Here is a 25,000-nt window from a genome sequence, read left to right as displayed (position 1 = left end):
CCGTGCAGCAGGTGGCATCTCTGTGTAGGACTGGCTTCTGAACAGGAGCTGTTTTAAGGCCAATTAAGCAGCTTCTGAAATGAATTTCCCTCCGCTGGTAATAAATCTCACACACTCCCAGGCTGCCAGCCAGGAAGATGAGAGAGAACGACCAAACGGCGGCGGAGGGAGAGAGGGAGTGCTTCTCAAAAGTGTGTAATGAGAGTAGAGAGGTGTGTGTGTGTGTGTGTGTGTTTGGACTAAGCGAAAGTGATGTACTCCTCTGAAAACACCAGCTCGAGGCAGCACTAGGTCACACTTTCCCACTTCAGTTAGTGTGTGTGTGTGTGTGTGTGTGCGCACTAATATAGGAAGTGACCGACTGGTATTGTTCCGGAAAATGTGTGTGTGTAGCCCTAGTGATAGGTGCCATGGGAAAGTTTTGGCCCCCTGAAGGACATAATTACTCAGCAGGGGCACCCATAATAGCAGGAGGCTGAGAGAGCGTGCTTGTGGTTTTGTTTTTGTATGTGTGTGTGTGTGTGTGTGTGTGTGTGTGTGTGTGTGTGTGTGACAGAAGGAAGTCTATTCTTGAGCGAATCTAATCTATGAGCTTGAATCGCTGTTTCGGAGCCAAACACTCACCCGCAGCCTCTCAGCATGGTACTAGAATGTAAACAGCATTTCCATGCACTCTCTCTCTCACACACACACACACACACACACACACACACACACACACACACACGGATAATAATTTAATTTAACCCCAAATTCACTTTGACATCCATTTAAAGTGTTACTATACCTTTATTGGGTCATAAATAGTCGTATCCACACACACACACACACACACACACACACACACACACACACACACACACACACTCCCTTTTATAAATGCCTTATATAATTGCCGTTTTGTATCTCCTCCTGCCAGTTAAACTTCAATTCAAGCGTCGACTAGTTTAAAGAATTTCATACGACGCCGCTGTTTAATTCTCGATTCTGATTGGTCAGGAGGTGTTGATTTCATTTTCTAGAACAGCTCCAATTCGAATCACAGGTTTATATTCATTGACTCGTTCTAATACGAGTCACCTCACACACACACACACACACACACACACACACACTACACCTCTGTTTAGATTTTTGAAGATCCTACAGTATCAGTGTTTTAAGCCCCCTGTTAGCTGTCAAGCTCTCCAGGTAGATTCATTTATCATACAGAATGCAGTCCCAGTGCTGACAGCGGTAATTGAGGCAGGTAAGATTTAAAGCTCTCGGGCGCCGAGATAAACTCGCACCACCCTGCGCTTCGAATCGTGCAGAGATAGCGTCTCGGTGACAATCCGCCGCCATAAATCAATCGGCCTATCAGAGACCGCTCATCGCTTCCTATCGACCAATCAGCCGCGCTTATCCCCGAAGAGCTCGTTCTGCTCCTGTGACAGGTACGCCGATCGCTTCTAGCTCTACAGCTAACACCAAACCACGCTAAGCTAATCCGTTTCATTTGGCAGTTTCGCACAGTTTGCTCTCGGCGAAGCTCGTCAGCGCTCGTGGTGGACGACGGCTAACGCTAGCTATCTTTCCGGACTGATGCTGAACGGCTATACTATTCGGTACTGTCTGAAGTATCACTGAACTCGCTCACTAACCAGCCAACGTCGCTTAAGCGCAATCTTTTTACACCTGTGCGCCCGTGACACCCACATGGAGACGTCAGATTAGCAGATAACTGGAGATTTTTAATACGACCAACCATGAGTGATTTCACAGTCCGTCTCCAGGACGCTACCACCAGCGCGCTTCACTGTAGAGATGCCGGTCTCATCGGTGTTGAAGTTCCTGCCAAACGAAGCCAAAAGGTATTGATTCCGTATCGGTTCCACAAGCCCAGAGATCCTTTACGACATGTTTGACGAGCCTATAATGGGACTTCGTATGACTTGCCCGGCTTCCTGGACGGTCAGGGTTCTGGATGGTTCCGCTCCATCTTCTTTAGGAAGTTTGGTCGAGAGATTATTTTACAACCAAACCCTGATTGATACTTTTTTTTCGTCTGTGACTTTTATGAAGCTCGCTAGACGACTAACCGACGTTTCTTAGGTATGTGATGAGACGTGATGACGCTGCTCAGGCTTAACGACATTATGTCTACGGATGCGGATCAGAAGATCGCTACCCCGATAATATCACCGGTTCTAACTAGACCACCGCCATTCGAAAAGCTCCGTCTCCGGCCCTGGATGCGGATACGGACGACGTACGAACTTATTTTCCACCCGAGTTTTCAAAGAACGCGGCGTAATCCTGCGAATTTGCAACCGTGAGCCCATGTTGTCTATATGACTAAGTGGGCAGGTCAGCAGAGGTAACAAAGCCATCAGTCCTACGCCATGTCTGATGACTTTTCCCGTAATGGGCCGCTGTAAATAATGAGTCGGGCGGCTGTAGGTTTGTTGTGTAGCCCGAGGTCTGCCGGGCGCCTGCGAAGAAAAATCATCCGAATGCTAAACTTAAATGGGCTAAAGTGTCAAAGAGTCGACTATTAGAGTTTATTCATCACAGCCGGGTCCGTGAGCGGGCCTTGTTCTTTCCTCTAGACGGATACGAGGACGTCGTTCTGGAGCGACCTGAACGCAGGGCTTAGGATTTAATAGCAACCGAGGTGATACTGGAGTCATCACATGTTCGCACGCTCGCGCACGCTCTCGCACGCGAGGACGCTTCAGTCAGCAACGGTTCTGACAGATTACTTAAGTGTCTGTCGCCATTCGCGGTCCAATTTCGAGCTCTCACAAGTGTCACCAAGTGTTTCAGCAGCAAACAAGCAATTACTGTGTGGATACACCCACACACACACACACACACACACACACACACACACACACTCCGGCACAAACAACAACCTTTTACTTATCCTTTTTTGTCGGTGAAGACGTGTGCGAGGCGTTTTTAGCCGTTTCCTTTCTCAGGATGTCTCACAGACACTGCAAAGTGATTTATTTAACCTTCGAACACCCCCCCCACACACACACACACACACACACACACACACACACGCTGCTAACAACAAAAAGCAAACAAATCAGCAATGCGGTATTTTAACGCCGCTTTCTGCCTAATGTCATTTCCAATTTGTCGTCTTTATAAAGCGCACTCTTAATGAAGCAGCGTCTGTCGGCGCGCTTTGTTCGGCTGAGAGAAAGTTGCCAGGTGTAACCTTTTTTTTTACCGAATATAACTTGGAAAGCTTGAAACAAAGCTAGTTATTGATGCTCCTGCGAGAAATGAACGTCAGTAGGAGGATGCAGACGGGTCCGGCTGGTCGAAACGCTACGATCTTTATACGGCGGTGCTTGAACGATCCCCGGCGCGAGTACGACCTGAAACACGGTCCGATTTTCGCACGAGAGAGAACCCGATTAAACAAAGCGGACTAAGATGTTACACTCGGTTATTTATTTATTGAGATAAATGAGCCAACGTTGCACATCTGTGAAGGGAAAATGTACTGTACGTGAACCTCTAGGAGTAGCAGTTTAATTTGAAGGTGAAATTAGAGTCAGGTGTTTACACCCCAAAAATGATGATGATGATGAGAAGGTGCGAGCGAGCGGCCGGTTTTTATTTAAAGAACAGGGATCTACCAAAGGTCTGATCACGGCACGAGTAAAGGAGATTTCTGAGGACCTCTGGAAACGAGATGTTGACGATCATCAGGTTGGAAAAGGTCACGAAAGCATCTCTGAAGAGTTATCTTCAAAGATGTTTACGTTCGAGCGTTCGATTTGTAATAATATCCGAAGGCCCTCAAACGTTCAGCTACAAGCTGCTTTCTTTTAGAAACACGATCGACCAATCAGGATCGAGCGTTTTTTTTTCCGATTTTATGTTCGAACGCTGTTATGCCGCTAGCTACACTCTGATGTTAAGGAGGCTGCTGATGAAGTACTGGAGGCTTGGATGAAACTCTGCGAAATCACAGAAATTCTAATGGTTTCCACTACAAACACCATTACAAACCATCTTCTAACCATTGCAACCGTTACCACTGTTGGTGCTTAATGCTATCCACTAGACATAACATGCCGCCAACAGAAGGCAACAAATTACCAGTAGAGACCCACAGGGACCGTTACAGTTTCCATTAAACCCAATACAATTCCTGTTATAACATTAAAACCATTACAAATTCAATGAGGCTTTCTGTTGTTGTTGTTATTGTTGTTGTTTCAGCCGGGAGGTCCAGGCGTTACAAACACATCCTTGTTTTGCTCAGTAGAGAAACCCATACAGAGCAAGCGTGAGATGGAGTGAGTGTGAGCGAGAGAGAGAGAGAGAGAGAGAGAAAGAGAGAGAGAGAGAGCCATGCAGAAATAGAAACGAGGAAGTCGAGCTGAAGCGATATAGAGATATATAGCGATAGAGACCGAAAGAAAGGAGACGAAGCAAAGGAAGTGAGGGGACGATAGATTAGTACGAGAGAGATGTTAAACGAAAGGTTAGATCAAGTTAAGGAAGTACGGTGTGGGTGCAGAAAGAGAGAGAACGTGAGAGAGAGAGAGAGAGAGAGAGAGGGACAGGAAGAAAAAGGATACAGAGAGAGGCAGGGAAAGGAAATGGTTAAATGAACGAGGTTAGAGAGGAAGGGAACAAGCGTCAGAGGTGTCAGGGCCATCGAGAGTGAGCACGAGGGATGAAATGATATGAGAGGAAGTGAGAGAGGGAGGGAGGGAGAGATAGGGATCGATCGGCTCAAGTAATTACACGGCGATTTATGACTGAGAGATGCAGTAGATCGCCTTTAATTTCACACCGTAACTCAAGTTATTCCTTCTTTCTTCCCTATGTGACTGAGCAAGGTCAGTGTGTGTGTGTGTGTGTGTGTGTGTGTGTGTGTTTGTGTGTGTATGTGCAGATGAGGTAGATCATTTACACACTGCCTGCTTCTGCTGAGTAGCTCCCCTGTCACCAAGATATGATCATTCTGGACACGTATTTCACTGCCAATACAAGGCATGTCGTCTCTCTCTCTCTCTCTCTCTCTCTCTCTCTCTCTCTCTCTCTCTCTCTCTCTCTGCGACTGCAGCCAAACCACTTTAACTTTGGCCGAGGCCTCTTTGCTGACTGTAGAATTATGAAAGCGATAGGTGACAGGGACGGACAGTAATTGCTCACGCCATCCCAGATAGCAGATTTATTATGGGAAATAAAAAAAAGAAAAAAAAAATTCGAAACATTCTCCTCAGCAAAACAGAAGCGAAAGTTTGGTCCCGGCCCCGCGCCGACTCATCCCCATCCCCACTTTGCTCCTTGTTTATACGGTAAGAAGTTCGTCAGGGGGAACGTCTCGGCGTCGTTCACTCGTCTTTCCCCTAGCGTCGGTTCGATTCCGAAAATCTTCGGAAACGTCACGGAAGCGCGCCGTTAATCGCAGGAGTCATGTGACCGAGAGATCGCGATCTGTAGCGCTCTGAAAGGAAGCTACGGATTAGATTAGATTAGATTAGATCATAGATGTTTCACATCAGTAAACGCTTTTCTACCACAGCGCTGTTCCTGTTTGGTCAGAAGGTGTTGCTCTGACGGTAGGTTAATGTGTGATGCGGTCATTCGGATACGTTAGCGTTTCTATAGTAACAACATACACCGGGAGACTTGCATGGTGAACCGTATACGAGCCGCACCGCTACCAAGCTGCCATTGTTGGAGCCTTGAGCAAGGCCCTTAACCCTCTCTGCTCCAGGGGGCGCTGTATCATGTCTGACCCCAACTTCCTGACATGCCGGGGTATGTGAAGAAAAGAATTTCACTGTGCTGTAACGTATACGTGTATACTGTCTGGAAGGAGTCTCCAGTGAGGACTTTCCCATGACATTTTTATCATAAGGAAGGTTGGGTTAGTTGTTTATAGCTGTTATAATGTAATCGGTGGGAAAAAACAAAAAGTGATCACCTTTTTTTTTTTTTTAAATCTCTTTTTATTTATAGTTTCTGCTAGATAGCTAACGCTGCACTACCTGGTGTTGCCATATGGCAACAATTAATTAACTGGAAAAGGGGAGCTTTAACCTCGACATAACAAAGACAAAAACTGCCATGTCACATGACCAGGACGTGCCGTTTACGCTTCCTTTCCTGCAATCACATGACCAGGACGTGCTGTCTACGCTTCCTTTCGTGCAATCACATGACCAGGACGTGCTGTATGTGCTTCCTTTCGTGCAATCACATGACCAGGACGTGCTGTATGTGCTTCCTTTCCTGCAATCACATGACCAGGACGTGCTGTATGTGCTTCCTTTCGTGCAATCACATGACCAGGACGTGCTGTATGTGCTTCCTTTCCTGCAATCACATGACCAGGACGTGCTGTCTACGCTTCCTTTCCTGCAATCACATGACCAGGACGTGCTGTATGTGCTTCCTTTCGTGCAATCACATGACCAGGACGTGCTGTATGTGCTTCCTTTCCTGCAATCACATGACCAGGACGTGTTGTCTACGCTTCCTTTCGTGCAATCACATGACCAGGACGTGCTGTCTACGCTTCCTTTCCTGCAATCACATGACCAGGACGTGCTGTATGTGCTTCCTTTCCTGCAATCACATGACCAGGACGTGCTGTCTACGCTTCCTTTCGTGCAATCACATGACCAGGACGTGCTGTCTACGCTTCCTTTCGTGCAATCACATGACCAGGACGTGCTGTATGTGCTTCCTTTCGTGCAATCACATGACCAGGACGTGCTGTATGTGCTTCCTTTCGTGCAATCACATGACCAGGACGTGCTGTCTACGCTTCCTTTCCTGCAATCACATGACCAGGACGTGCCGTCTACGCTTCCTTTGTAAGTCATTTTTCAGGCGATTGCACCTTCTTTTCAAATTTTTTGTTTCAAGAGAAAAGATTAAAAAAGATTCTTCACCCAAAACATGTTTGGATCTGCATTTCTGTATGTATTTTGAGTAGGTAAATCCATCCCTATACTTTTTTACAAATAATTGTAATTCCTTTCTAGAAGATCTAGCTTTTACAACTCCGCGACGTATAGTCTGGAAAATGCAGTAATTGTAATTCTAATCTCATACATGTTGTGTCATTTTCGACGATATGATACTTTCCACCGCTGCACACTGTTACCATACGAGAAATAAATACCGTTCAAGAAATAAAAATCCATTAAAAACGCTTGTTTCTTCTTTTTTTTTAATGTAAATGTAATAATTCATGCGGTAGAATGCTGATGATCAACACTCTCCTCATCACCACAACAAACTTTTGTTTCATCTCTGTTGCTGATCATAACAAATCTAATCTAGACAGCAAGCTAGGCTAGCTAGTTAGCTGATACTAGCTGAAACCGGTTGTTGTTCTTTCAGTATGCGGGTCACGTAGAGATACGGTTTCATATCAGCAAAAAAACAAAACAAAACAAAACCTCTTTCTGTTTAAAATTTTGTTAAAAAAAATACACCCTAGTGTGAAAAGCAGCCTTCACTACTTAGCATGAGGATCATGCTAACTGCCTTAACTAGCATAACAGTTTCTTTGGTTTTGTTTTTTAATTGCTTAATAGTCAGCCAGCTCGGTTATCACAATCTAAAAAAATTAAATATGAATAGGAAAGAATAGAAGTGATCAGGTTTTTATAAAAGTAATCGAAATAGGACAGAGTTTAGCAAGTGTTTAGTGCTGAGTCATCGGTTAGCTAGTAATGATGGCTGAGAGCGTTCAGAAATAACCTTCTTTTAAAATTAGCCATGGTGGTCAGGCTCGGTTTCCTTCCTCGCCTTTCTTTTGTGTCGTGGTATCGTGTAGCTGCATATCCGAGGGTCAGAGGTCATGTGTTTCGACTGTAAGACTGTTTTGTTACTTTCACGTCTGCACGACTTTCCCGGTCATGTGTGCGCATGCATATGAAAGCTGTCGTGAGACTGTGTGTTTGTGTGGGTGTAAGTGAAGACGCTCGGGGGGGTGGGGGGGGTATCTGTAAGTTCTGAGTTAGGTGTGTGTGTGTGTGTGTGTGTGTGTGTGTGTGAGTGGGTGGATTGTTACACGTGTGGTGAACCACATCCGTCCTCGTCGACGAGTGTGCCGCGTCGACGTGCAACTGCTACGACACTCAACCCGCTTAATTCCATGTCTCTCTCTCTCTCGTTATTCTTGTGCGCGCTGGTCTCTCTGGTTACGTTTATACGACCGAACGTGTTGCCGTTCATATAACGGCGAGTAATTCATTGCAGGATTACAGTGCCGTGCATAAGTATTCACCCCCTCGAACTTTTCCACGTTTCGTTTTTTATTTTTATTTTTTTTTAGAGGAACCGAAAGGAAGATAATGGGTTATTTAAAAAAAAAACAAAAAAAAACGAACGAATGCGGTACAACCACGACTCCGATTAGACGGGGCCGTTCTCTAACAGTCAGAGAGGAAAGCGTTAGAGCTGCGACTGAGAGTAACGCTCGATGTGGCACTACCACCGACGTGCTTCACTGCGGGGAACACGGTCGAGCAACTAGGACCCCAAATGTGAGAATGCAACCGTATGAATGAGATTAATTTAACCGAACCTTAACTGCGCTCACACAAAGCAGTCACCCGAGCTAAACTGATCGCGAGAACAATTTCAATAAGCGAACATTCTTTATATAAAAGCATGCAATTATAACGCGACCACGTTTTAAAACTGCCCTAGTAGATTTCATGATAATACCACTATCCGGTGTCATGCGTAGGAGTGTACAGACCTCAACTTCGACTTTCTGTACTTTTAGATTTTTAATATTCCAATCATTTCCAAAAGTTATTGCTGATTTTTATTTATTTATTTATTTATTTATTTAAATTAAAGGAATGAATCACCCCTGGAGTGGTGGGGTCCCCCCCCCAGCAGTCTTGATGCTCTAGATCAGCGGCTTCTGACCAATCAGACTCAAGAATTCAACAGCGCTGACGTATAATAATAAATAATATGTCTATTTAAACATATTTATTCATGATTAAGTGTGGTGCTAAAATCTCTGGATGCGATTTTTTTTTTATTTTTTTTTTTTTAATAAAGTAGATCATTTTTAATGACCTTCTCGTTTTTAACTTCATCATTCTCCGACTAATTGACTGCTACTGCTGGTCGGAATTCATTACTAGGTGAATTATTTATGTGGTCTTGGGAGTATCGCATGAGATGAGATGGTTTATAACCAGAGGTTAGATTGAAATACGGTCATTTCATTTATATTGCGCGTTGGAAATGTCGTGCCGCATAAATACAACTAGCATCGTTTCACAGGGAGCACACGACGGTGAGACAGAAAATAGACATAAACGCTGCGTGACGTACGTAAACATGCACGTTTTCACGTAAACGTCATTCGTTCGGATCGGGTTTTGAGGCTGAGATTTAAAAACAGAACTACGTACTACGTGCTGGGGGGGGGGGAATAAAAAAAGCAACTCTGAGAGCCTCAAAGATCTAAAATAAAGTGTACGGACGGAGCAAATTGACAATATAAGACGTAGCAGGCCCATTGAGGGGTTTTAAAAATGATAAAACTTTCGACCCGATCCTCAGACGGAGGTCAGTGGAGAAAAGCGAAAACTACCGGGTTACGTCCTGTGTTCCAATATTGTGTTTTTATTTGATTTATTTATTTTTATTTTAGCACCCCCGCACCGACTCCCCTCAACTTCCCCTCGCCATCTTCAGGGCCGTTCGGATCATTTACCGGCTCGAGCGAGGTCTGACGGACGACCGGAACAAACTTCTAAAGGAGGAAGCGAGTCAACATGACGATAGACTTTCTTTCTAACTCTTTCGACGATAAAACACTGCAGCTGAAGCTTTTCAAACTGTCGTAATGTAAACCGGGGCAGTAAGAGAACACTAGCGTATTTTCCCAGTGTGCCGTTCGGTGGTTGGTTAGAGAAGAAAACATTTCTCAAGGATTTACAGTTAAAGACTTACAGAAGCGTTTCGGAGTCTCCGGATAGGCGAATCTTCGACCGGACACCACAATATAGACGGAAATACACATTTTCGCCAATTAATACCGAGTCCGACTCGTAATTTCCGACTTCTAACTAGGGATTAGAACTAATGCTGCGTTTGAGGCAAAGTTGCAACTTGTAATTCCAAACTCGCAACCGAAATCGTCTCCTCGGCTTGACGTTTCGTCTCGTCAACTTGAAGTTCACTACAGTAGAACAGAACCGGTAGCCAGCTGACAAAAAAAGGTCTATAGGACGTTCCCTAAACGGCCTCGACGACCGCCCCCCGAACGTCCGTGTGTAGGGTCTCCTCGATGTCCTACGGCCATTCGGGACGCTTAGGGGACATTCGCTGGGATGAACACATTCAGTAGTGTTATGATTTGCTATCCTCTGACGTCCTCGGAATGTCCGCCAGCGAACGTTATAAACCGGACCGAAGGTGGACCTAAGTGGACGTCCGCGACGTCCGGGGTTAATAATAATATTATTAGCTTATCGGTAACTTGGAAATGCCTACGTACAAGGCGGACACGAATTTCTGCTTTGAAAGTCGGGACGGTCTCCTCAACCCCCGAGTTCAGCAAGTGACATCAAATCAACATGGCTGCTCGGTGCGTAAACAGTAAACACGGTAGCATTTCTTTACTTTTAAATGTGTTATACTGTGTGTACATACGACAGTAGTCGTAATCAGCGTACAGTCGATACAGGGACTATATACGGTATAGTTTGCTGCTTTGAGAAGGCAAATAAACGTCAGTCGTGACAGTTTGCCGGCTAGCTTGTTGCTAACAAAAGACAAACATGGAGTTCAACTTGAAAATGGTGTAACGCCAAGCTCCAACAATTCCACTTAGTTAAACACAGATGGCTTTGGCATTAAAACGAGGATGATTTTAAATAGAAAAGTACCTCCATTGACTCCATTTAAATGAATATATATATATATATATATATATATATATATATATATATATAAAAAATAAAAAAAATGGCTGCCTCTGCCAAGAAGTTACAATTGGGGTCACGGTTTTTTAAATCCAGCTCAATGTACTGAGTTTTATCAATCCCGTACAGCTTATATTTTGGGCCGTCTGCCACAAAACGTAAGCCAATGGATGGACAGATATTTGGTCCCCACTGAGATATAGACACACACACACACACACACACACGCACACACACAGAGAGAGAGACAGAGAGGACCATGAGAGTTTCGTAGCAATATTTTAAAACAATCGTGATTAAAGACTCTTAAAGCTTGTTCAGTTATTTAGAAGCTTTTCTATGAAATAGCAAGAACATGGTTTTCCTCTTTAAAAAAACTCACACACACACACACACACACACACACAGTCGCTCAAATGGAATATTTTACACGTGGCCAAACAGAGGATTGTGGGAGCTACAGTATCTGGCTTCAGTAGCGTTTAGCCTTGCGTGTGTGTGTGTGTGTGTGTGTGTGTGTGTGTGTGTGTGTGTAAGCATGAGTAAGGTCGTAGTAGCTTGTGGCGCCTCAGGCGAGGCAGTTAGCATGCAGCTCAGAGTCCAGCAGAGTCTTACTAGAGAGGGAAAAAAAGGCTACACACGCAGATGCTATCTCCGTCTCACATTCAGTAAGAGCAGGCCATGCTCCATTCAACCTTACACTCGCATGCTTACATAAATACACAGGGACTTGACTCGCTGACCCGTATCAATCGTGTGTTATTTAGGTGTGTGTGTGTGTGTTCCGTAAAACATTTTCTACAAACATTATCTATATCGCATATGTGTACTATATCGTCAGCCGTTAAAGCGGCGGTTTGTAAACTTTACGCCTGTTTATATGCCTATAACAATCATGTCATTTTAAAGATACATTAAAGCAGCTATCATTCTCAGTATTTCCACAGATTAGAACTGATGATAGTGTCTTGGTTTCAGGCATCTGTTGATTTTATTTATTTATTTATTTATTTATTTATTTATTTATTTATTTGTTTTCAGGCCCAGAACGAAGCGGCTCGGCTCAGCCCCTTTTCCTTAAAAGGCAACTCACACAGTACTATGTATCTACACAGGTATATACAGGTATACTATCTTTCAACAGAGGGGGTGGAGTTATTTGTGGGGGAAGTTTGTGGTTTGTCAATGCTTTCCTTATGATTTCAGTTCACCTTACAGGCAGCAGGGTAAAACTATAAAACTGACAAACTGCCCCTTTAATACATATTTGTTGGTATAAATCTTGTGAAGTAGTAGTAGGCGGAGGAGGAGGATTAGGAGGAGTGGGAGAGGAGGAGTAGGAGGAGGAGTAGGAGTAGTAAGAGTTGGAGTAGTAGTAGGAGTAGGAGGTATAGTAGTAGGAGTGGGTGTAGGAGTAGTAGGAGGAGTAGTAGGAGCAGGAGGAGGAGGAGGAGTAGGGGGAGTAGTAGGAGCAGGAGGAGTAGGAGGAGGAAGAGGAGTAGGAGGAGTGGGTGTAGGAGGAGTAGGAGGAGTGGGAGGAGGTGTAGGAGTAGTAGTTGGAGGAGGAGGAGTAGGAGTAGTTGGAGGAAGAGTGGGTGTAGGAGGAGTAGTAGGAGTAGTTGGAGGAGGAGTAGTTGGAGGAGGAGTAGTTGGAGGAGGAGGAGTTGGGGGAGGAGTAGTTGGAGGAGGAGTAGTTGGAGGAGGAGTGGGAGGAGGAGTAGTAGGAGTAGTTGGAGTTGGAGTGGGAGGAGGAGTAGTAGGAGTAGTTGGAGGAGGAGTAGTTGGAGGAGTAGGAGGAGTAGTTGGAGGAGGAGTAGTTGGAGGAGGAGGAGTTGGGGAGGAGTAGTTGGAGGAGGATGAGTTGGAGGAGGAGTAGTTGGAGGAGTAGGAGGAGTAGTTGGAGGAGGAATAGTTGGAGGAGTAGGAGGAGTAGTTGGAGGAGGAGGAGTTGGAGGAGGAGTAGTTGGAGGAGGATGAGTTGGAGGAGGAGTAGTTGGAGGAGTAGGAGGAGTAGTTGGAGGAGGAGGAGTTGGAGGAGGAGTAGTTGGAGGAGGATGAGTTGGAGGAGGAGTAGTTGGAGGAGTAGGAGGAGTAGTTGGAGGAGGAATAGTTGGAGGAGTAGGAGGAGTAGTTGGAGGAGGAGTAGTTGGAGGAGTAGGAGGAGTAGTTGGAGGAGGAGGAGTTGGAGGAGGAGTAGTTGGAGGAGGATGAGTTGGAGGAGGAGTAGTTGGAGGAGTAGGAGGAGTAGTTGGAGGAGGAATAGTTGGAGGAGTAGGAGGAGTAGTTGGAGGAGGAGGAGTTGGAGGAGGAGTAGTTGGAGGAGGATGAGTTGGAGGAGGAGTAGTTGGAGGAGTAGGAGGAGTAGTTGGAGGAGGAATAGTTGGAGGAGTAGGAGGAGTAGTTGGAGGAGGAGTAGTTGGAGGAGGAGGAGTTGGAGGAGGAGTAGTTGGAGTAGTTGGAGGAGGAGTAGTTGGAGTTGGAGTGGGAGGAGGAGTAGTAGGAGTAGTTGGAGGAGGAGTAGTTGGAGTTGGAGTGGGAGGAGGAGTAGGAGGAGTAGTTGGAGGAGGAGCAGTTGGAGGAGGAGTAGTTGGAGGAGGAGGAGTTGGAGTAGTTGGAGTTGGAGTGGGAGGAGGAGTAGGAGGAGTAGTTGGAGGAGGAGGAGTTGGAGGAGTTGGAGTTGGAGTGGGAGGAGGAGTAGGAGGAGTAGTTGGAGGAGGAGGAGTTGGAGGAGTTGGAGGAGGAGGAGTTGGAGGAGGAGTAGTTGGAGGAGGAGCAGTTGGAGGAGGAGTAGTTGGAGGAGGAGCAGTTGGAGGAGGAGTAGTTGGAGGAGGAGTAGTTGGAGGAGGAGCAGTTGGAGGAGGAGTAGTTGGAGGAGGAGTAGTTGGAGGAGTAGGAGTTGGAGGAGGAATAGTTGGAGGAGTTGGAGGAGTAGTTGGAGGAGTTGGAGTTGGAGTGGGAGGAGGAGTAGTAGGAGTAGTTGGAGGAGGAGTAGTTGGAGGAGGAGTAGTTGGAGGAGGAGCAGTTGGAGGAGGAGTAGTTGGAGGAGGAGTAGTTGGAGGAGGAGCAGTTGGAGGAGGAGTAGTTGGAGGAGGAGTAGTTGGAGGAGTAGGAGGAGTAGTTGGAGGAGGAGTAGTTGGAGGAGTAGGAGGAGTAGTTGGAGGAGGAGTGGGAGGAGGAGTAGTAGGAGTAGTTGGAGTTGGAGTGGGAGGAGGAGTAGTTGGAGGAGGAGTAGTTGGAGGAGGAGTAGGAGGAGTAGGAGGAGTAGTTGGAGGAGTAGGAGGAGTAGTTGGAGGAGGAGTAGGAGGAGTAGTTGGAGGAGTAGTTGGAGGAGGAGGAGTAGTAGGAGTAGTTGGTGGAGGAGTAGTTGGAGGAGGAGGAGTTGGAGGAGGAGTAGGAGGAGTAGTTGGAGGAGGAGTAGTTGGAGTTGGAGTGGGAGGAGGAGTAGTAGGAGTAGTTGGAGGAGGAGTAGTTGGAGTTGGAGTGGGAGGAGGAGTAGGAGGAGTAGTTGGAGGAGGAGCAGTTGGAGGAGGAGTAGTTGGAGGAGGAGGAGTTGGAGTAGTTGGAGTTGGAGTGGGAGGAGGAGTAGGAGGAGTAGTTGGAGGAGGAGGAGTTGGAGGAGTTGGAGTTGGAGTGGGAGGAGGAGTAGGAGGAGTAGTTGGAGGAGGAGGAGTTGGAGGAGTTGGAGGAGGAGGAGTTGGAGGAGGAGTAGTTGGAGGAGGAGCAGTTGGAGGAGGAGTAGTTGGAGGAGGAGCAGTTGGAGGAGGAGTAGTTGGAGGAGGAGTAGTTGGAGGAGGAGCAGTTGGAGGAGGAGTAGTTGGAGGAGGAGTAGTTGGAGGAGTAGGAGTTGGAGGAGGAATAGTTGGAGGAGTTGGAGGAGTAGTTGGAGGAGTTGGAGTGGGAGGAGGAGTAGTAGGAGTAGTTGGAGGAGGAGTAGTTGGAGGAGGAGTAGTTGGAGGAGGAGCAGTTGGAGGAGGAGTAGTTGGAGGAGGAGTAGTTGGAGGAGGAGCAGTTGGAGGAGGAGTAGTTGGAGGAGGAGTAGTTGGAGGAGTAGGAGGAGTAGTTGGAGGAGGAGTAGTTGGAGGAGTAGGAGGAGTAGTTGGAGGAGGAGTGGGAGGAGGAGTAGTAGGAGTAGTTGGAGTTGGAGTGGGAGGAGGAGTAGTTGGAGGAGGAGTAGGAGGAGTAGGAGGAGTAGTTGGAGGAGTAGGAGGAGTAGTTGGAGGAGGAGTAGGAGGAGTAGTTGGAGGAGTAGTTGGAGGAGGAGGAGTAGTAGGAGTAGTTGGTGGAGGAGTGGGAGGAGGAGTAGTTGGAGGAGTAGGAGGAGTAGTTGGAGGAGGAGTAGTTGGAGGAGTAGGAGGAGTAGTTGGAGGAGGAGTAGTTGGAGGAGGAGTAGGAGGAGTAGTTGGAGGAGGAGTAGTTGGAGGAGGAGCAGTTGGAGGAGGAGTAGGAGGAGTAGTTGGAGGAGGAGTAGTTGGAGGAGGAGCAGTTGGAGGAGGAGTAGGAGGAGTAGTTGGAGGAGGAATAGTTGGAGGAGTAGGAGGAGTAGTTGGAGGAGGAGGAGTTGGAGGAGGAATAGTTGGAGGAGTTGGAGGAGTAGTTGGAGTAGTTGGAGTTGGAGTGGGAGGAGGAGTAGGAGGAGTAGTTGGAGGAGGAGTAGTTGGAGGAGGAGCAGTTGGAGGAGGAGCAGTTGGAGGAGGAGTAGGAGGAGTAGTTGGTGGAGGAGTGGGAGGAGGAGTGGTAGGAGGAGGAGTGGGAGGAGGAGTAGTAGGAGTAGTTGGAGTTGGAGTGGGAGGAGGAGGAGTAGGAGGAGGAGTAGGAGGAGTAGGAGGAGTAGTTGGAGGAGTAGGAGGAGTAGTTGGAGGAGGAGTAGGAGGAGTAGTTGGAGGAGGAGTAGGAGGAGTAGTTGGAGGAGGAGTAGTTGGAGGAGGAGTAGTTGGAGGAGGAGTAGTTGGAGGAGGAGGAGTAGTAGGAGTAGTTGGTGGAGGAGTGGGAGGAGGAGTGGTAGGAGGAGTAGTAGGAGGCACAGTAGGAGTAGTAGGAGTAGTGGGACGAGTAGGAGTAGCTCTTTAAAATATTTGCTCCCATCCTTTTGCTTTTGCTAGCGACCTTGCCTAACGGTTTCCACAATATAACAGCTAACCCAATGTTAGCTAGCCTGCTAGTGCTTGCTTTTACTCGCATGATCATCCTAGTTCGCTTGTTAATAAACAAAAGCTAAATATCCGAATCACAAATGAACTAAAGAAGTCAGATTAGCAAGCGAGCTACTTAGCTGGTATAATTAGCCCAGTGCTGTATTTAGTGTTCAGTGTTTGTTTAGCGTAGCTTGTATAGCTGAGGTAATTTTACTAAAAGAAAGCGCACGCTAGTTGTTTTAGTTGTTTCTAAGGCTGCAGATAGCCCCACGGTGTGACTAATGCTAGCTTCTATGCTAGCTGGACAGAAAATAATGTATTTCAGTAAGTTTCCACTGGCTCAAACTGATTTTCTTTTGATAAATGAAATACAAGCATCTCTTGGACATTTGGGTCCCTGCTTCAGATAAAGAGAAATATAAACATCCTATGTGTTATCTCGAGCTTTTCTAGCATGTTTTGTGCCGCAGTAAGAGGATCGCATTGAGTGTGTGCGATTTTATTTATTTATTTATTTTCTATAAAATAGCGTGTGAGAGGGCCATTGTTGGGCCGATTAGAAACTGAACTGTTGACTGGAGTGTAACACAATGGCTCCACAGACAGCTGAGGAGTCTCCATTAGAATAACAAATGCGCCAGAGGCTACCCCTGTCACACACGCATAATGCACACTCGGATCGCTCTTACCCGCGCTCGATCTCGCTTTGTGAACTCCTTTTAAAAGCTGAAAACAATAGGTAGTAAATAATCAAATTAAATGCATATTTTAGCAGGGAGATTCTTGGAAGCCTTCCACTCCATTAGCCAGTCCAGAAAGGAAGGAGAACGAGAACGAGAGAGAAGGAGAGATCGGCATGGGGTGCAGAAGGGAAGGATGGAGACTGGAATGTAAAGAGAACGAGAGAGAGAGAGAGGAAAAAGTGGAGAAGAGAAGGACGAGTGAACTGAAAGCTTGCCAAGCCGGCACATTTGGCTCAAATGAGGCAATGCTAATGGAGGTTATGCACAGTGTCTAAGAACCATGTGTGTGTGTGTGTGTGTGTGTGTGTGTGTGTGTCTACTTTGCGCTGCAATTCATGAGGTTTCAGATTCTTCTTAAAAAAAACCCACCAAAACATCATCTTCCTGTGTGTGTGTGTGTGTGTGTGTGTGTGTGTGTGTGTGTGTGTGTGTGTGTGTTAGAGTTCTTTTTGTGATTGTTGTGGCCAAAAATGCTCGATTTTGCTGCAAACTTTTTTTTTTCCCTGAACCAAAACGTCCTCTGTGTGGGTATGCGCATGCAAAATTCTCAGTATAATATATATTAGATGTAACCCCGTGCTTATGGGTGAGGAAAGGAAAATGTATGTATATTATATTTACAATTTATATACCTAAAAAAAAAAAACAAACATTTTTTTCCCTTTATTTGACTGTCTGAAGTAAGATCTGTGAAACCTAACACACTTAAAATGTGTATTTGGCGTCTTCGTTTTGTCCCTGGGTGTGCAAACTTTTGCACTCGACTGCGGTTACAACTTCGGAGGTTCAAAAAAGCTCAACGTAGCTTTGTATTCGAAGAAGTGATTGACGTTATTATTATTTACCAGCTCTTGGGGTGTAATCCGAGGCGTGACGTGTTTACGTGCCTCGACGGAGTTCGAATGCAGCTTTGTGATGATTACAATTGATCTTTTGATTCTTCAGTTGAATTCAATATTGGGATGGAAACCTGGAACGCTGTATCAAAAGAAGCTGTATGAATTTTAAAAAGTCCTGACTAGGCAAAGGCTTTTTCTTGCCCCTCTGATGAGGCTAATCTAATCATCAATACCAATTGAGCGTCCCGTTCTTGCCGTACAGAGCTGGAGTGCCTGGAGTTTGCATGGGGGTTCCCTCCGGAAATGGATGGATCGATGGATGGATAGATGAATGGATGAATGGATTGATGGATGGATGGATGAATGGCTAGATGAATGGATGGATGGATGGATAGATGGATGGATGGATGGATGGATGGATGGATGGATAGATTGATGGATGGATGGTTAGATGGATGGATGGATGGATGGATGGATGGATGGATGGGTGGATGGATGGATAGATTGATGGATGGATGGTTAGATGAATGGATGAGTGGATGGATGTATGGATGGATGGATGGGTGGATGGGTGGATGAATGGCTAGATGAATGGATGGATGGATCGATGGATGGATGGATGGTTAGATGAATGGATGGATGGGTGGATGGATGGATGGATAGATTGATGGATGGATGGATGGATGGTTAGATGGATGGATGGATAGATTGATGGATGGATGGATGGATGAATGGCTAGATGAATGAATGGATGGATCGATGGATGGATGGATGGTTAGATGAATGGATGGATGGATGGGTGGATGGATGGATGGATAGATGGTTAGATGAATGGATGAGTGGATGGATGTATGGATGGATGGATGGGTGGATGGGTGGATGAATGGCTAGATGAATGGATGGATGGATCGATGGATGGATGGATGGTTAGATGAATGGATGGATGGGTGGATGGATGGATGGATAGATTGATGGATGGATGGATGGATGGTTAGATGGATGGATGGTATTGATGGATGGATGGATGGAAGGATGGATGGATGAATGGCTAGATGAATGAATGGATGGATCGATGGATGGATGGATGGTTAGATGAATGGATGGATGGGTGGATGGATGGATGGATAGATGGTTAGATGGATGGATGGATGGATGGATGGATAGATTGATGGATGGATGGATGGATGAATGGCTAGATGAATGAATGGATGGATCGATGGATGGATAGATGGTTAGATGAATGGATGGGTGGATGGATGGATGGAAGGATGGATGGATGAATGGCTAGATGAATGAATGGATGGATCAATGGATGGATGGATGGTTAGATCAATGGATGGGTGGATGGATGGATGGATAGATGGTTAGATGAATGGATGGGTGGATGGATGGATGGATGGATAGATTGATGGATGGATGGATGGATGGATGAATGGCTAGATGAATGAATGGATGGATCGATGGATGGATGGGTGGATGGATGGATGGATAGATTGATGGATGGATGGATGGATGTTTACCTCAGCTCATTGTGCTTGGTCATAGTTCTGCATAAACTTTGTAGCCATTGTTCAACTCTTTCCTTCCATCACTGTTATACTTATTTGGCAAAATAGGCCTTGTTTTGTTCAGTGTTGTTGTTTACATGCTACCTGTCTTTTCTATTACCCTACTACTGCCATTTCTCCTAATCACTTTGCACTGTGGAGCTCCACCAGAACAGATACAGCAGTAGTACTATGCGTGCTATTACGTGGGAATGGGGACAAAACTTCAGATATTTGCATGATTCCAAGGAGAAAATGGATAGACTTATGGCACTCCCATATGAATTGCGATACAATGTGTATTCTCGCTGTGGCAGCAATAATGAGTTTTATTTTATTTTTTTGGTGTGTGTGTCGGCTTTGAATCAAAAATGCGAGAAATGCAAGATTCTGGGCAGAGGCGTCATATTTGTATGCAGGACTGTTTTTATGCCTACTTCAGTACTTCAGGATGACTTACTAAATCACTTGGTACAATGTCGGGGGCCGACTTCCACTGTTTGTTTGGAACGGTGCAAAGATCAATGTTTGGAAGGAATTCTGTTTAATCACAGCTGACAGACTGAGTGTCCCACTGTGAGTGTTTTCATTGTGAAAGGTGAGTACTTTGTGCAATACAGTGAACCACTGATGCACATACTGGTACACATAAGAATAATCAACTACAGGATAGAAGAGACGGAACGTTATGTCGCAGACCCTGGGGAACATCAGGGATGGGGACTGTAGAGTATTTCACTCATGTGCAGCTCTTAAGTTGATCTTTTCTGTCCGTTGAGAGCTGTGCACATGCGAAGTGATTGACGGACATGCATGGATGCCTCGGTGTGTTAATGTTGGTCTTTATTATTATTATTATTATTATTATTATTATTATTACTTTTAAAATGAAACAACACAATTGTAGAATATCAATAGAATTTAACAAGTGGAAAAGACTTTCCAATTGTTGCTTTAAGCTGAGTGTTTGTTTAACACTGGCAGAGTTAACTTAATATCAAATATACACTGTAAGAATGAATTACATGCTAAATTAAATACTAACGTGACATTGTAGCATTTAATACAACACTGTAGGTGTTACTACAACCTTGTAGGTGTTAATACAGTATTGTAGTTGTTAATAAGGCACTACAGGAGTTAATACAGTATTGTAGGTGTTAATAAGGCACTACAGGAGTTAATACGGTATTGTAGGTGTTAATAAGGCACTACGGGAGTTAATACGGTATTGTAGGTGTTAATAAGGCACTACAGGAGTTAATACGGTATTGTAGGTGTTAATAAGGCACTACGGGAGTTAATACGGTATTGTAGGTGTTAATAAGGCACTATGGAGTTAATACGGTATTGTAGGAGTTAATAAGGCACTACTGGAGTTAATACAGTATTGTAGGTGTTAATAAGGCACTGCAGGAGTTAATACGGTATTGTAGGTGTTAATAAGGCACTACAGGAGTTAATACAGTATTGTAGGTGTTAATAAGGCACTACAGGAGTTAATACGGTATTGTAGGTATTAATAAGGCACTACGGGAGTTAATACGGTATTGTAGGTGTTAATAAGGCACTACAGGAGTTAATACAGTATTGTAGGTGTTAATAAGGCACTACAGGAGTTAATACGGTATTGTAGGTATTAATAAGGCACTACAGGAGTTAATACGGTATTGTAGGTGTTAATAAGGCACTACGGGAGTTAATACGGTATTGTAGGTGTTAATAAGGCACTATGGAGTTAATACGGTATTGTAGGTGTTAATAAGGCACTACGGGAGTTAATACGGTATTGTAGGTGTTAATAAGGCACTACAGGAGTTAATACGGTATTGTAGGTGTTAATAAGGCACTACAGGAGTTAATACGGTATTGTAGGTGTTAATAAGGCACTACGGGAGTTAATACGGTATTGTAGGAGTTAATAAGGCACTACTGGAGTTAATACAGTATTGTAGGTGTTAATAAGGCACTGCAGGAGTTAATACGGTATTGTAGTTGTTAATAAGGCACTACAGGAGTTAATACAGTATTGTAGGTGTTAATAAGGCACTACAGGAGTTAATACGGTATTGTAGGTGTTGATAAGGCACTACGGGAGTTAATACGGTATTGTAGGTGTTAATAAGGCACTATGGAGTTAATACGGTATTGTAGGAGTTAATAAGGCACTACAGGAGTTAATACGGTATTGTAGGTGTTGATAAGGCACTACGGGAGTTAATACGGTATTGTAGGAGTTAATACGGTAACACTAGGAATTAATTCATCATTCTAGATGCTAATATAACACTGCAGGGGGTTAATTACATGGTAAATGTATATTGGTAGTGTTAATTAAACCCTGTGTTTGCAGTGAATTCATCTCTTTTCCGCATGATGTCTGATTCCACAGGCTACAAGGCGTTAAAAAGAATTCTGGTCGGAAGTTGAGGGTTTTGGATGAAGTGACTCCGATTCAGCACCAACCGAACCGTTCAGTCAGGAACCTGCACAATTAACATATCTGATTACCGGCCGCGGTGTCAGTCACACGAAGAGAATCTCACGCGCACACACATACACGCACACACACACGCACACACACACACACACGCGCGCGCACAGGCATCCGCGCGCGTTAAAGTCAGTGAAGGCAGTAAGAGAAGCGGCAGTGGCGGCGTTCCCTCAGCGACGCAGCATCGTCATCACAGAGAGAGAGAGAGAGAGAGAGAGAGAGAGAGAGAGAGAGAGAGAGAGGTGAATAGGTGGCTGCATCATTCCGGATGGCTGCCTCCGGATCAGCAGCAGAAGGAGGCGATGAGCTCGGGCTCGGAAGGCGGCTCACTCGCCTCGTCTCCCCGCACGCAAGAGCCTCATCCTCGGCTTGAGGTAAGTCCGCGCATCGCGGCTCTCGCGCATCCTCCAGAGCGCATCACTTTGCATCAATTGTTTGTTTGTTTGGGGGTTGTTGTTGTTGTTGTTGTTTTTGTTGTTTTTTTAGGCCTAGTTTAAATCTCCTTTCCAGGTGCAACTTCAAAAGGCGTTGTGCTTGAGCTTGGATCCCGTTTATGATATTTATTTGACTTGTGCGGTGTGTCGGAATGCCATGCATCCTGCAGGATCGGGATTAAGCACGCGCTCCAGATGCATCCATCCATACACTGTAGTGTGTCACGGAAATATTTTTGGAAGTCAGTGCATTCCTTCATTCACTTTTTTGTTTTATTGTCGGTGGCATGATGCGCCTGGCTGATTTGCGTGAACGCACATACTGATGGGTCGCTTCTGCCATTTATAGTGTTTGTGCTTTTTAAATAAAAACAAACAAACAAACAAATAAAAGTCAAACTTTTTTTCTTCTTCACTGAAATTCTTTGAAATTGGCTTTTCTGGGCGCGCTTTAAAACCTTCAGAAGTTCATCTGACAGTCTGAGAACTGTGTGTGTGTGTGTGTGTGTGTGTGTGTGTGTGTGTGTGTGTCATTGAAAATTGTACTCCTGGCTGTGTTGGAGTTTCGGGTCATTCCTGAGTGTTTATTAATTAACCGCCGATTAAATAAAAGGTTAATTTAGCCCACAGGGTGCGTTACCACAGAAGGACGCGCCGCCTGGCGGTGAGGGAGAACAAGTGCGTTTTGGTAACGTGTGCGCTCCCAGACGCGCTCGAGAGGAAATCCTCAGAAGTCAAACCGTTCACAGGTATGGACGAGAAAATAATAAATATACACACGCGTAAAGAGACTGAAAACAGGAGGAGAAACTCGTCTGAAAGCGCGCGCCTGTGCGCCAGAAAAATAATCCAAGTGTACCCCATAGTAAAATGATAATAATAATAATAATAATAATAATAATAATAATAAACAAAAAACTCACTGATTGTGTTATCAGTCCATCATTTCCTTTGCACACGCTTGTATAACAGTTTTCTGGCATTTCTAGCTATTATATGGACAATACTGTCCAGATGTATATGCACAGATGTGCATGAAGAAACATCACAACTCTTTGTCCAATAGGCTATCAAACCCCCCAAAAGTAATTCCTCCTTCCCTGCTGGAAAAAAAAAACAAAAAACACTAGAAACCATCAGAGAAATTCGAATGGTTCGTATGGTCAGGACTGCGAGTAGAATGGTCTCTCATGTCCTGCTGGAAAAAACAAACAAACAAACAAACAATAGAAACCATCAGAGAAATTGTTTCGAATGGTTTCCACTACAAATACCATTACAAACCATCGGCTAACCATTACAAGCGTTACCATTATCGGTGCTTAATGGTATCCACTAGACATCACATGCCACCAATAGAAGGCGATAAATTACCAGTAGAGACCCACAGCGATCGTTACAGTTTCCATTCAAACCAATACAATTCCCATTTTGTATAATCATTAAAACCATTACACATTTTATCAGGGTTTGTATTGTTGTTTGGGGGGGGGGGGGGGGGGGGGGTTCTCAGCAGGGTTTGCACACACGGGCAGGTTCTACGAGCACATCTAACCTCTGACCTTTTATTAATCGAAAGACCGAAACGACTTCGCCCTACGTGCTCCCGTATGCTGATGGTATTCTGAACACGTCCCATACCCTACCAATCCCCCACTGAAGGTATGAAAGCGCCGTCCGTTATTATTAGATATCCAGTATTTCTTTCAAATCTTTTCCGTCCAGAATCTACGTTCCTGGATCCTTTGCATAAAGTTTTCCGTCCACGCGAAAAGAAACGGCGAGGACGGGATCGCTCGAGCTACCTGAAGGAGAGAACTGTTCCGTCTGATTTACGCTCGACATGGCGGATGCCAGTAAAGAAGGCTAAGTGCTCTGGACGGTAATGGTATTAGATATTGCAGAGATCAGGTAGAGAGCAGTGAAGTACTTTATCTTGTCGTTTATATAGCACGTAGATTTGTTCAGGCGTAAAAAAAAATGTTTTGGAGGTGAGATTATGAAAATAGCCCAAAACGCCATGTCAGTGCCAGGCTGAAACGAGGAAAACGAACGATCGGAGTTGTCCGAAAGCGTATATAAGCGTAACCTAACCGAATTCTTACTTTCTGTCGAGTTGTTCGTCGCCTTGAGATGTCGTTTCTGTGGACTAGAATTAATTCTGCGTGTGCCATGGTGTACGTGGGTGGGTACGTGATGGTCGCTTCTCCCTGCAAGCCAACTCGGAGCTCTCGTTGCCTCGCTTCCCCCTCCCCCCACGCGCACTTCCTATCCTATTTAAGCCCGACCAATCACGTGTCCCCTCGGGAAGTGTTGGTCACAGCTGGTGGACTGTCGATTGAAAACAACCTGGAGTCTTGACGGCTCGGTTTGTCCCTTTAGAGCATCGTTATCCTCCCTTGATGTGCCCCCGGGGGAGGGGGAAACTTCGACACTTTCACAGACACGGGTCTTAAGTGCTCATTTGTAGACTGACAGGAGATGTGTCTTTTGTTTTCTTTCCTCTTTTAACAGGTCGCAAGGATTTAGCGCTGGAATTTTGGGACCATGGATAAAATGGCGTCCGACTAGTGTGGTGACTTTGTACAAATCAAGCGTCTGAGAACGATGTAAGGATCCGGAGGCCGTTCTACAGAACATCCGGAGTAAAAGAAAGATCGCTAGCCTGCGCTGTGCGATGGTAACATGACTACGAGGTGCTTGCTAGTCGGCCGATCCTTTTTCTTTAGTCTAGGTTAGCGCACCATCCGAGACTTCGTCCTACACATGTACGCCGTTTGCCATGAATCTGGCCGTGAAGCTGCGGAGGAACTTGAGGAGGCTGGTTATCCTCCTCGCCACCTTCTGCATGGTCAGTGTCATAGTCTCCGCCTACTA

At 45.3% G+C, this 25,000-nt stretch overlaps 2 protein-coding genes across 2 annotated transcripts in view; one reads left to right on the top strand and one right to left on the bottom strand.

The window, feature by feature from the left end:
- The first annotated feature begins 10,175 nt into the window (after positions 1–10,175).
- ndst3 (N-deacetylase/N-sulfotransferase (heparan glucosaminyl) 3) overlaps positions 10,176–25,000 on the top strand; it is an 82,143-nt gene continuing 67,318 nt past the window's right edge. The window contains exons 1-4 of the mRNA XM_047152387.2: positions 10,176–10,597; positions 11,976–12,059; positions 21,588–22,063; positions 24,638–25,000. The exon at positions 24,638–25,000 is cut by the window's right edge and continues 883 nt beyond it. Of these exons, the coding sequence (XP_047008343.1) occupies positions 24,906–25,000 (95 nt within the window). The 5' untranslated portion in view covers positions 10,176–10,597; positions 11,976–12,059; positions 21,588–22,063; positions 24,638–24,905. The remainder of the gene's footprint in view (positions 10,598–11,975; positions 12,060–21,587; positions 22,064–24,637) is intronic.
- Positions 13,580–15,865, bottom strand: LOC128629391 (uncharacterized; the record flags this gene model as incomplete). The annotated part of the gene is made up of 3 exons (XM_053677342.1): positions 13,580–13,900; positions 14,483–14,842; positions 15,599–15,865. Coding segments are annotated over 3 exons (948 nt in total), but the record flags the coding sequence as incomplete, so codon positions are not given.

Source organism: Ictalurus punctatus, chromosome 29, assembly GCF_001660625.3.
Source record: "Ictalurus punctatus breed USDA103 chromosome 29, Coco_2.0, whole genome shotgun sequence".
Classification (NCBI taxonomy): domain Eukaryota; kingdom Metazoa; phylum Chordata; class Actinopteri; order Siluriformes; family Ictaluridae; genus Ictalurus; species Ictalurus punctatus.
Note: the sequence above shows the minus strand (reverse complement) of the source record. Positions and strands in the feature narration are given on the sequence as shown.